Below are 13,981 nucleotides of genomic sequence, written 5' to 3' on the forward strand. Positions count from 1 at the left end.
TGGTGTTAAGAATTAGCCTTAAAAGTATTGAAAAGTCATTCATTTAACAAAGTTCAAAAGTCATTAATTTTGAAGATACCACAAAACTTTTAAAGATTTTTTAAAATCACAATTGAGTACCACTAAACTTTTAAAGATTATTTAAAAGTCACAGTTGAATACCTCTAGACTTTTAAAGTATTTAAAAGTTAGAACTGAATACACCCCCTTAAGAGTTAGACATGAAGACCTATTCTTATATGTCAATTTCATATTTATATCTAGCTTGAATTTCAAGAGTGTTCATTTGTCGATCGTCATATTTCACGATTTCTTTTTCAACCATAATAGAATTCTCATTAGAAACGTCTTTATCTTAGTTCTGTTATATTATATATATGACCTCCTACAAGAAGAAAAATATACAGAAAATTCCCACAAACAAATATTCTCATATTTAGATTTCATATTTTAGCACTAATTTCTTTTGGATTTTAACTAACTAATTCAAAATTCTTTTTTTGGGTTGTAATTAATTATGTGATATTTTGGATTTAGATGTTTAGTTTTAGGCTTCAATTTTTAAAAAATGTTTTTAGCATGTTTCAATTGTGGATTTTAGCATGTTTAAAAATCGTCCAGGATGTGGTATTTTAGCATGTTTACAAATTGTCAAGGATTTCACCATGTTTACAAAACTGTCTCAGTTTAGCATTATATACAAATTGTCCAGGATGTGTAAAATTAGAAGCACAAACTGTCCAAAATAGACAGAAACAATGTCTAAAACACTACCTAACAAAACTACGCCTAAAAACTGTCGTGAATCCCAAATTGCAGCCATGAATTTGAACTGGGTTAAAAAAATTGGGCAAAAAAAAAAGCCCAATCCGTTTGTTTCGGTATCACTGACAACGGGTTACGATCGGCGGCGGTTCCACTTTTGCAAACACCGACTAGCCTCGGTCGGTCATGGTTGGGTATATTTCATATCAAATGGTAGCAACTCTAATTTATTGGCTATTTCAAAAGCAAATTTTTTAAATTTAACGGTGAAAAGGACTTGGGGTTATCAAATTTGATTCATATGAACCCACCGAATCTTCCCATACATTGAACCTGCTAGATCCTTGGCTCTTTTCCAATACAGCGAGAACCAGACAGATTAGAAAACTATTAAAATAAGTGAGGTTAAAATAGAATTTAAAACTTACCAATTATTATTATTATTATTTAAAACTTACCAAATAATAAATAAACAACTTTTCAGTCTCTTTTGACATAAATGGGAAAAGATAAAAAGGAAATTTTTTGGTGTCTGTATTATATAGGCTGTAGCGTTACACAAGACCAAGCCCTTTTTATTTTATGTAGCGTCTGAGCCGGAGCTAGAAATTTTTTTTTTTTGGGGTCAGATAAGCCAGAGCCAGACAGGAGGTGTATTTTCGTGATCTTTCGCCCTGGAATCTCGGCTTGATTACTGGAAGGTTCTCAGATTTGTGGGCATTTCCTGCAGATAAGTTGCTTTGCTTCTATGCTGTTGATCTTTGAGGAATGATTTTATTTTCTGGGAATTTATTGTCTTACAATTTCTGCTGAACTGGGTAGGTTTCTTAGTTGGTTGTGAATGTTTCGACAGAGCTTGTAAAAAATTGTGCTTGGTATTGAAATTTAGCAAATGGGTTTCTGTTTGGTTTTGGTGTTTTGGGGAATTGGACATGCATGTACTTGGTCTAAGAAAAGGTGAAAAATGTTCTAGGAGGGGAAAATAGATAATGGGCAGGATTGATTTTGATCTATGAGTGCATGAGGTATTTGCAAATGGCTTCTACAGACTATGGATATGCATGTAAAGTATGGGTTTAGGCTAAAGAAGAGTTCTTGATCTGATTGTTGTTTATAGTAAGGAATGGAAGGGCATTTATCACAGGGAGGTATGGTTCCTGGTTATGGTGGCCTTGATTTAGAAGGATCGATGAGGGTTCAACATCAAACCCAACACCCACACACCATACACCAACACCATCCTCATCCTCGTCAAGGGTCCTTGGCCCATCCATCGATTCACGAGGGTTTTCCTCTCAAAATGGGAACCATGCATAATTGTGACCAAACCATCTCCATGATGGATTACAATAAGGGAGAGAGGTCCAAGAACTCAGCAAGCGATGAGGATGAGCCGAGTTATACGGAGGAGGGTACCGATGGCCATGCTGAAGGAAATAGAGGGAAGAAGGGATCACCATGGCAGCGTGTAAAGTGGACAGATCAGATGGTGAAGCTTCTGATCACTGCTGTATCTTATATAGGTGAGGATACAAGTTCTGATTGTGGTAGTGGGGGAAGGAGGAAATATTCTACTTTACAGAAAAAGGGAAAGTGGAAATCTGTTTCCAAGGTCATGGCAGAAAGAGGTTTTCATGTTTCTCCGCAGCAGTGTGAGGATAAATTCAATGACCTGAACAAAAGGTATAAGAAACTTAACGACATGCTTGGGAGGGGCACGTCTTGCCAGGTTGTTGAGAACCAGGCACTTTTGGATGTGATAGATTACCTAACAGAGAAAGAAAAAGATGATGTTAGGAAAATATTAAGCTCAAAGCACCTATTTTATGAGGAGATGTGTTCTTACCATAATGGGAATCGTTTGCATCTGCCTCATGATCCAGCATTGCAGAAATCCTTACAGCGGGCTCTTAGAAGAGATGAGCATGACAATGATGATCCAAGAAGGCACCACCATGATGATCTTGACGAAGATGATCAGGATATGGAAACTGATGAGCATGAAGACTTTGAGGAAAATAATGCTTCACATGTCGATAACAGGGGAATATATGTTTTAGAAGACTCTGTAAAGAGGTTGAGACAAGGCCAGGGCCGTGAAGAATTTAACTATGGTAGTTCATTGAATCCCCAGGACTGTAACAAGAGTTCTTATTGTCATCCACCTATTCCCCCAGCTGATATGAATCAAGTCTTACCTGATGGCACAAAAGCTGCCTGGCTACAGAAGCAATGGATTGAATCTCGAACTCTTCAGTTAGAAGAACAGAAGCTGCAAATTCAAGTTGAGATGTTAGAATTGGAGAAACAGCGTTTCAAGTGGCAAAGATTTAGTAAGAAAAGGGACCGTGAATTGGAAAAGCTGAGGATGGAAAATGAGAGGATGAAGCTTGAGAATGAGCGCATGGCATTGGAATTGAAACGGAAGGAAATGGGGGCTGGATTTAGTTAAGTGGCTGTTCTGATCAGTATTTATTGCTATAGTGGGACTTGCAGGCAACATTGCTTCTGTTTCAAATTGGTAAGCTGCAGTCGGTTCAAGTATCACATATTGGTTGTGGGACCTTTCTGGAAACCGTGACCTATCTGGATGTACTCTGTAAAGCTTATGATTTTGGCAGTATGAATGACTAGTTTTCTTTATTTTACGTCTGGTAAAATGACATTTTCCTATTGTTGAAACTTTTTGTGGAAAATTGTATGAACAAGGTCTAAATAGCGTAATGTATGCTGGTGCTTTGCGTAATTTAATCAGCTTTTTATTTCTTGTATCATTGTTTGGTTTCCTCAAATTGAACATTGGCATTCATTTTGTTGTCTTTTACTTTCAATAATCCATATTTTACTGGCAGCTTTATAATATTTTGATTCAATGTCATTGCTGATGTTTTTCTTTTGAAAGAGCAATTTGTACTAGTGAGTTACATGTCTGTATCCCAAGTAATATAATATTTTTTTTCAATAAGTAACAAGAGTGGGTTGGTAATTAGGAGGCCGCAGGAGCAGGTTCTGCAGTCCATCCTGTAAACCCTACAAAAATGTACACATGTCATGTTCAGTGCTTGAAACAACTGCTATCATGAGCTTTGTTTCTCACTCATGTTCATGTTACTGTATACCTAGAGAAATTCTGGTCCTTTGTCTGATTTAAGGTCAAAGATTATGATTTCCTGGCTTAAATGTTGTATTTTTCATGTCACCTTAAGTTCTAGTTTGTTGTGCTAGTGCAGAACCATGTTGGTTATTCTGACTCTCTGATGGGAAACCTTCAAGGTGTTTGACATTATAAGTTGGATAGGTCTATTATATTTTCTAACTGGAGTCTATGCTATATGTTTATTTGGTTTGCCCACTTCCTGTCCATACTATTTTATCATCTTGCAGGACTGGATTCTTATATTTGTTTTCTTCTAGATGATTTAGTCAGCAATTCTTTGCTTCAGCATCTCAATTTTTTCTGCCATTTAATTTAAATATTTTGTAACTTTGACAACCATTTTGATTTAAGGTATGTACCAGCCAGTTGTCTTTACCATCATAGAGAATACAATGCAAATCTTGAAAGCCAAGAGCTATATATGGTTTCTCTTTGTAGGAATTAAATGTACTGGAATGCTTCAGATATGTGGTGCGAGTTTCTGCACCCTCTGGGCTCAATCCACTTTAGATGCTGATTTCTCTCTGGTTTTAGACCTCTCCGTCTCTGTCTGTTAGTCGGTCTATATGTTTCCATTTTTTTTTCTTTCTAAAATACTTTATGTTCTCAAATGATCTTGTTGTAACGTTGTCTAAACGGCATTCAATATTTCATCCTCAAGTTTTATGAGTTTATCTTTAAGACAGATATGACTTATTACTGATTCAATAATAGCCACAAGTAATTTGCATCTATAAACTACTATATTGCAATACTAGAATCAGACAGTATATAAAGGTTTTGCTAGTCAGTTATGTTCTCATTAAGCTCCTTTGGCATATTACTACTAGAGGTTAAAGTAGGTCTTCTCAATAACATCCTGTTACTTCCAATCTTACTTGATCTTTCTGTATTGATCATTTTGTTAAAACACAGAGATACTCAAGTAAAAAGTTTCTGCTGAGCTAAGAACTAAATTTGTGCTAATTTCAAAGCAGGCTGTAGCTGTGGTTATCCCATTATTCTTCCCATGAAGATCTTTGGTTGTTGTCCTGTCAAATGACCACTGCTCATTTCAGGTGCGCTCCTCCCTCTGACTTTGTGGCTCTTTTGCCTGGGCAGTGGTCAGTGAATGATTGGATTGGTTGAGAAAGAGATTCCTTGCAGCAATGAAGGGATGGTTGTTGGGGCCATAAGAGACTTAGTTAAATTATCAATTGATAGACTGCAAACTGCAATGATCTTTTTAGCTCAAAATGCTTTAAACTGCGAAGGAAGAAAAAGAGAACCTGTGATCCCTTGTTGAATGTGAATTTGAACGTGCCGTTAGTTCACAAAATAACTAAGGGACCTCTAATTTAGTTGAATTGATGATAGATTATTATTTCTTGCAGCCATAGAAGTTTCAGGTCTTGTTTTGTAATTTCTGAAGGGCCTGAGTCAGCATATAGCTTTCATCATCTAAGGATGTATTTCTGTATGGCTTGTTTTGGTGACAAGCCCATGTCACTAAAAATATTGGAGTTATCAGATGCTCTGTGTGAAGATTCGTCTCTGTGTATCTTTCCTTTGTGATGTCAGGCTACAGGTATATTTGGTTGAAGTTGCTTTCTGTAATCTGCCATTGCAAGTGCCTTTGTAACCATTATTAGAAAAGTCAAATCCCTTTTTTTGGGTATTATCTCTTACAATAATTTTACCCTATTACCAAGTGAGAGGTTGTGCAATACCTAATATGTAACAAACAGTAATAAGGTATCATGCCACCTTCAATTAAAGGACTGTGGTCTGACTGTAGGAAGATAATTTTGATACCTGGATGATATGGGTAGGCTAGGGTCGTAGACTATTATGCTTGGGGATTAGAGATCAGGTTACAATAAATTTATGATGGCTATAATACTGTAAATTTATTTTTAATAGAAGAAAGAGAAACTAATTTTTTCAAGAAGGATTATACTGTTATTAACTGATTGGATTTTATGTGTTACTTGATTGGTGGCTTTAGGTAATCTTGACAATATTGGATTACTACATTCTTGAAATTAAGAGGCCTGTGTCGGTTTCATGTTGGTCCTTACTGCATCGGCTGCGATTGGATTTGGCAGTTTTGGGTCTGGAATAATTTTCTACCTGGCTATGTCCTGCCTAAACAAGATGGATTTCCAAGCGGGGTTGTGGTGTTTCTTTTTTCAAATTGGTAGTATTGGGGTTGGCATGAAATCTACTTGACAAATTCTCCCCGGAACTGATGGATTGCCAGCTTTACTAGGGACTGGTATTCTTATTTTACAATACGCATAGTCTTTTTTATGTCCCTACATGTTCTCTCTCTCTCTCTCTCTCTCTCTCTCTCTCTCTCTCTCTCTCTCTGTGTCACACGTGCACATCTGCGTACAAGGGCAGAAAGTTCACGCCATAACTAGGGACCTTTCATAACCTCTTCTTAGAGCCTAAGTGCTAATGTTTTTTGCATTCTTTTTCAGTGAGGGATTTTTTGCATTTGTATAAATTGCAACTTATTTTTATATATATCAGAATGTTAATTGGGAATTCTTGCATGAGCAGATAACTAATGTTAATTGGGAATTCTTGTATGAGCAGATAACTATGGCATTCATCACTATTTTGAGGAGATTTAACAGTCACAGACTAGTTATATTGCTGGGGCCATGATGGCTGCGGCCACTCTAAACTTAGTAGTGACGGAGCTCACAAATTCTAATTTCTAATTTGAACATATGGTCTTTAATGTTCTGGATCTATAACATTAGGCGATCAATTGCCTTCCATGTAGTGCATGAACTTTACCAAATCCTTCTTTGCATTTAAAGGAAATTTTATGAAATGATGCAAAAAGAAGACTGTCAAAGATGATTGGATGCTATCTATCCCTGGTACATGTGTCTGGTTAGTGTTTCTACAACACACAAAGTTGGGTTCTGTATCACTTTGATATCCATGCAAACCGGTCTTGTTGATGCAAGATAGTAACAAATGGGAAACTTTTAATTGGGAAGATGTTAAGAAGGTATCAAAGCATAGAGATTTCCTGTCCGTAGATCTTCTATGACATCTATCATTTTCTTATAATGATTTCCATGTGGAGTTAATGCATTTTTAACTGTAACATACTTTGAATGACTCAGGCAATAAGTTCACTTGCCTGAATTTTTCATATGTTTGGAATTTCTTTTATGCTTTATTCATAATTTCCTTTGAATTATACTGTATCTTAGATTTGGATCTTAACAGGTTGATATCGAAGGATATATCACCTTCATAAGCTTTGTGTATACATATAAAATCATTTCTGATTAGAGTAATCTTTTCATAATCTTGTTCTGATCATGCCTAGTATGCAGAAGCAACAGACTTTAGTTTCTTGTGCAATAGATTTCTTTTTAATAAGAGTTTCTTATACAGTAGATGTGGATAATGGGAAATGTTATGAATGAAAGTTTGACAAAAGTTCTTCAGAGCTGATTGTCTTTCTATTGTTGTTTAAGTAATCATCTCTTCTCTTAGAGTGAGTATTGTGACAGCAACATAAACTTTAAACTGAGAGATCATTTTTAACTCTTTGCACGGGTTCTAGTACCTTGAAGTTTTTAACCCAGATTGAGTTAGGGCATGTGGTTTTGCTTTGAATCTATTTGGTGACTATTGGTGCAAAACACAAGTCAATAATTTGTGTGTGTTGTTTTTTTTTCTTGTTTGAATTTCGAACAAGGAAGTTTGCATCTTTGCTTTGCTCAGCTCAGCCAAACAAGTTTGGTTCGCAATTTTATTTTAACTTTGGTGAGTTAGTGCACTGGTTGGGGCTTGTTGGGCCTGAGATCTCATCAAGTATTTCAAACTAAATTCACACACCCCAGATTCCAGATTCAACCATGGTTTTTTTTTTGTTTTGTTTTTTTTTTGGCATCAATGATGAGCTGGGCCAGCAAGAGAGACAATGATGGAAGCAGAGGGAAGAGAATCGGGAGAGAGTTTTTTTGTTTTAGTATGACGTGGACAAAAAGTACAGGTGTTGTCTTTTAATTGGGTTGGGATGCCAGCTCAGTAAACCTCAAGTGACAGACAAGTTTTTCTCCTCTGACAGTCCGTTGATGTGCTAATTTTTCTTAAAACATGTATCAGACAGCCATTGGAGGTGTCTAAAGGCTGAAATGATTGGTCCAGAATTTAACAAAAATCTGGATGAATGGATGTGTGAAGGGTTGTATACATATATGTGTGTGTTGTGTGTGTGTGTGTATGTATTTCTTTTTTCAGATGGTCCATGTTGATATTAGTATATAATGTAAAAATAATTTTCAGTTGACCACAGCTAAAGTTTAGAATGGAAAATGTGCTCAGTTGGGGAAAGAAGCACCGTGTGCTAGACTCAAACTATGCTGATACTGAGATAAGTTACAGTTAATGGCCAGTTAGTGTCACGTTTCTTTAATTTGTAGCTCTTAAGTTTTACCTGATTACTGCAAAATGTCCTTTTGACAAGCGTTTGTGTTTGCAGGATGTTTCTTGGAAGTTGGAGGATTAGTACTCTAAGAAAACTATGAATTATAACTGTTGCTTACAATACTTCTGTTTCAGTTATATATCTTTGCCTTCAAATATTTTGTCAACTTGTTTGGCCTTCATTTAGAGACTCAGATTAGTGCTAAATATTTTTCACACCGGTGTAGGCTCATCTAGTTTGATATTTACATTGATCCGCCTAACCTATACGTTTATCCTGCTCCTTAGCTCTCTCAAATAATAGGCCTCATTTCTTGTTTAGAGAGTGCTAGAATCAATGACCCTATCATATTTTAACAATTCAAAATCTAAAGACAGACAGTCATTGGGTTCATAGGGCCACAATTTTGCATTGGTGACTTCATTTTTTTTTTTTTTTTTTTTTTGAGGACCTTTCCTATTGAAAGGGGCGATAGCATATTAAACTCACACACACAACACGGATGCTAGGACTCGAACCCAGGACCTTTCCTGAGGGAGTAAATACTCCAAACCACTACATTAGTGGGTCCTTTGCTTGTTGACTTCATTTAAAAGAAAACCAAAATAGAAAATTTATGTAATGGATGTACATGTACCAATATTTGTTAATAGCAGAAATTAATTGTTGAAGATTAATATTTATACTTATTTCATGAAGCTATGGGGAATAGTTGTGCAAGAAAGAGCATCTAGCGTCTATTAGAACTTGCTGTGTAAGTAAACCTTAGTAGATTTATAGATGTTGGTCAAATTGAGTATTGGTGTTCAGTTTCTATTCAGGTTGAGTTGATGTAGATAGTCTTGGTTTTGGGATTTATGGTTTGTCTGACTTAGAGGACAAATGTGAATTGTGTAAACATTTTGCATAAGGTTTCTAGGAGAGCTGCTGTATACTGTATAGGTTGCTTCCAAGGTGGAAGTTGGCTATACAATATGAATGAAACTATAATAGCTAATAGGCCAATATGGTAACTGCAGTGTTATCTGGTTGTGGACATTTTGCAGTAATCAGGTAAAACTTCCAAGATCATCCATCACTTGCCCTTCACTTTCCTCCTTCAATGGAAAGTTTCTTTTGTCATGCTAAGGCCAGATTGTAGCTTGTTGTCTTCTATTAGACCGGAAAAAAAAAGCGCTTGTTGTCAACATTGCCAAATTTTCATCCCACCTTTGCACTGCCGCAAGACATTGAAAGCAAGGAAGTGAATGGATTCCTAGATAGCTTCCATAACATTGATGTCAAGAATCCCTTTGATGTTGGTTAGTCAATGATGTTCAAGCCCCACTTTACTCGCCAGAGTCGAGTTCTTGTCACTGGGGGAGAATGATTCTGAATAATAAATTAGGGATATTTTAATTTAGTTTCCTGTTTGATTTATTATTTTTCTGTTCTTATTACTTTCCTGTTTCTAGTAGGAGTAGGATTACTTTCCTATTTGTAGTATTTTTTTAGCAAGGTTAGGTCATTATATATATTAAATACATGCTATGTAATTCAGCAGAGGCATAATTGGTTGATAAATGAAAATTATCTCTTGCTTCAATGTTCTTCTAAACCCTAATCTCTCATTTTCTTACGTATTTCTGTTTCTAATCCTCTGTCTTCTTCTTCTATTCTTCTTATTCTGTATGGTTATTTCTCGTACTTACCCTCTATTTCTATTATCTTGAACCCCTAGTTCTTCTTTTATTTTAAAATGCCTCTCTATCTTCTAAACCCGAAGCTCCCTTTGTTTACAAGTATACCTATTGCCTACCCATCAAGTCATCAACCTACCTGGAATCTTAGGCTTGTTTTTGAGATATTGTTGGGTAGTCGGGTTTTCACAATTTTTTTAGTCAATGGAAAAGTTCAGATTGGCAGCAGAATCTCAGAAAAAAGAGGACCATTCTTATAAGAACAGCCAAAGAAGTGATAAAACACCAGAGTGCTCTGGCGGTCCTTGAAGTCGAAAGATATCAGCCAGATGGGATCCAGACGAAGCATGCAGGCTTGCTATTGATGAAGCACCTGTATTTTATCCAACTATTGAGGAGTTTGAAGATACACTTGGTTACATAGCAAAGATATGCCCAGCAGCCGAATCCTATGGAATATGTAAGATTGTCCCTCCACCTTCTTGGACTCCTCCCTGCCCTCTTTAGGGAGAAACAGATGTGGGAACGTGCAAAATTTTCTGCGCATATTCAGCAAGTTGACTTACTTCAAAACAGAGAGTCCATGAGAAAGAAAAGTAGAGGTCGGAAGCGAAAACGAAGGAGGCACTCAAGAATGAGAACCAAAAGATGTTCAAACGTTGCTTCTGAGACAGATGAGATGTTCGGATTCCGTTCAGGATCAGACTTCACATTTGATGAGTTTCAGAGATATGCCTACACTTTCAAGGAGAGTTACTTTGTAATAAAGGATGTTAAGGAGGGTTCAAATGCTGGTGAAACTAAAAAGAAAACATGGAAACCCTCTGTGGAGGATATTGAAGGTGAATACTGGCGAATAGTTGAGCAACCAACAGATGAGGTTGAGGTTTATTATGGAGCTGACTTGGAAACAGGAGTATTTGGAAGTGGGTTTCCTAAGGCATTGTCTGTGGTAACCGGAAATGATTTGGATCAGTATGCAATGTCAGATTGGAATCTAAATCACTTCCCATGTCTGCCCGGTTCTGTACTAAGTTTTAAAATGAAGTGATATCTCAGTAGTTCTAGTCCCAGGGTCTATGTGGAGATGTGCTTTTCTTCATTTTGTTGGCATGTTGAGGACCACCACCTCTATAGTCTCTTCCCTAACTGGGGTGATCCAAAAGTATGTTATGGAGTGTCTGGAAGCCATGCTCCTGCTTCGGAACGTGCAATGAGAAAGCATTTGCCCAATTTGTTTGAGGAACAACCTCATTTACTCAATGAACTGGTCACTCAGCTATCTCCTTCAGGTTTAAAGTCTGAAGGTGTTCCTTTGCATAGAGCTGTCCAACATTCTGGGGAGTTTGTTCTTACTTTTCCGAGGGCATACCATTCTGGATTTAATTGTGGCTTTAACTGTGCTGAGGCAGTCAACGTGGCCCCTGTTGATTGGTTAGAACATGGGCAAAATGCAGTTGAACTCTACAGTAAGCAGTGTCGCAAGACATCAACTTCACATGACAAATTGTTACTGGGATCAGCTCGGGAAGCTGTACAGGCCCTTTGGGAACTATCAGTTCTTGGAAAGAAGACTACAAGAAATATGAGCTGGCAAAGTGTTTGTGGCAAAGATGGTATGCTCACGAGAGCAGTTAAGACGCGAGTGCGAATGGAGGAGGAAAGACTAGATCGTCTTCCAATTTGTTTGAAGCCGCAAAAAATGGAAAGAGACTTTGATTTGAACAATGGGGGAGAATGCTTTTCTTGCTTCTATGACTTACACTTGTTGGCAGCTCGCTGCAAGTGCTCTCCTGACCGATTTTCATGTCTCAAACATGCAAAGCTTTTTTGTTCATGTGACATCAATCATAGATATGTCCTTCAACTTCACACTATCAATGAACTAAATATGCTAGTTGAAGCATTGGAAGGGAGATCAGAAGCCATAATATGGGCATCCGAGGACACTACTGATATGCATACAACTAGACTGGATCATGAAAGTGGCATGTTTCATAAAAGAATCAAGTCTTGTGATTCAAGGGAAACTTGATCTTGTCGCCTGTTTCAGAAGAGAAGATGAACATAAATGCATCTTGCATTTCGTCTAGTCAGGTTTCTTCTGCATTAGTCCAGTCAGGTCACATCAATCCCGTCTTCCATGATGTTTGTCCGATGATTTTCATGCTCTGAGTCCGAGTTATTTGGGTAACAAATTATCAATTTAGCATGAAATGAATTTGTCACTCTGTTATTATTGTCAAGAGATGTTAAAGCCAAGTCCATAGACTTCCACCGACATAAATCTTAGTTATTTTTCTTCATCATGAATAATACTTACCTTTATTAGATCATTGTTGTGATATAATAACAGAGTGACAAATTTACTTTAATAGATCATTGTTTGTGTCCGATGATTGCTCTGAATATGTTGTGCTCCGGTTATGATCAAGGTCTGGAATTTACTTTAATTTGTGTGAATGTTTCGTTCTTAGATTAAAAAAATGTCTGAACTGAACACTGATGTGTGTTAATATTTACAACTACTTGTGTTGACTCTGCTGGTGCAGCAACTCTTCAACCTTATCAATCAGCTGTTGCTATAATAACAGGTATACGTGGTTCAGTCGGTGCCAATCAATTGAAAATTATGTTGTGAGATATCAGCTTGTAAAATTAGTTCTTGTTTCTTCCCCATTATTTATTGACAGACATTGTTGTTAAGAATGAGAAAATTAGGTAAATGGAAATATTGCACTTGCAAAACCATCTTCATATGTTGACATTTCCTTAATTGTCATTCTTTTCCAGATGTACATCTGGGACTGTTTATCATTTTGTATCTCAGAAGTTGAAGGTCTTTTTCTTAAAGGTATGCAATTTAAATAGACTGTAAATTACCCAGTGGACATGCATTAAAGCTATAGCCTTTGGCAACTGAAACTGTCTCTGTGGTCAGGTGTACTAGTCAAAGCTGAAACAAAGCTTGTGTACAGGCCCCCTATGTTGGTAAATTGATGGAAAATGCCCCCTTATATTGGCAAATTTGTGGTAGAGGAGAATTCAATTTTCACCCCTCCCATTTTTTCCCTGCTTCATTAAGTTGGCCGTTTCTTAAGTGACTATTGTATTCATTGATTTTCATGGTTCTTAAAGGTAGAGCAGAAGAGGATGGCAGGAGAGGGGTCCACAGTCAATTGGAGTATGCCTTCCCTATTTGTATTATCTTTTACTTCAAAAGGGGTGGATTTCAATTTATGGATGATGCATTTTCATGAGAAATACATACAATTCTCTATCTGGTTCATAGCTTTGTATGGAAATGGAAAATAACCAGGTAATACGGCCAACACATTTCTAATGAATATTGTCAATGGTTTAATATCATGCAGATCCTTGTATTTTTATTTGGTGGCCTGAAATTCTTATTCTTTGATGGTGTGGACGTGGATGTCATTGTAAAGAGGGAGGAAAACAGGGATGGGTAGTATAAAATACATGGTGTATGCATGGTAATAACATTCGGACGTCCGTATAGGAGAAAATCTGTTTGATTCCCGAATGATTTATTATTTTGAATTCTCATTCCACTCCTCAATATATGTGTTGAATTTAAGACCTCTTTTTATGTTGTTGCTGTTGGGGTATTAAGAGTAAGATGGGGATGGGAAAAAAGACCTTACCCTAAAAGCTGTGGCTAAAAGTTCGGTGCTATTTTATTGCATTGAGACATTGGAAGGGAAAATAAAACTGATGGAAATTATAAGCTTGATACTATTTGGAAATGTTCTTAATTCATCACAGAAATTGACCTGCTTTGGATTAGCTGTGTATATATGTTGTGGGATTATTATGGGTTTGTTGTTTCATGGGCTCTGTTTGGAAGATAGATAATGTACAAAATTGCTTATATAACCAACATTACTCTAAAAAAGCGTTATTGGCAAAGGCTTA

At 36.8% G+C, this 13,981-nt stretch overlaps 1 protein-coding gene and 1 pseudogene across 1 annotated transcript; both read left to right on the forward strand.

Moving 5' to 3' along the window:
• Window positions 1-1,328: 1,328 nt before the first annotated feature.
• On the forward strand, window positions 1,329-3,589 carry LOC117636474. The gene has a single exon (XM_034370981.1). The coding sequence runs from the start codon at window positions 1,889-1,891 to the stop codon at window positions 3,215-3,217; it is 1,329 nt and encodes a 442-aa protein (XP_034226872.1). The 5' UTR covers window positions 1,329-1,888; the 3' UTR covers window positions 3,218-3,589.
• Window positions 3,590-9,372: 5,783 nt separating this feature from the next.
• On the forward strand, window positions 9,373-13,585 carry LOC117636964 (annotated as a pseudogene).
• The last annotated feature ends 396 nt before the right edge of the window (window positions 13,586-13,981 follow it).

This window comes from Prunus dulcis, chromosome 8 (assembly GCF_902201215.1).
Source record: "Prunus dulcis chromosome 8, ALMONDv2, whole genome shotgun sequence".
In the NCBI taxonomy this organism is placed as follows: Eukaryota; Viridiplantae; Streptophyta; class Magnoliopsida; order Rosales; family Rosaceae; genus Prunus; species Prunus dulcis.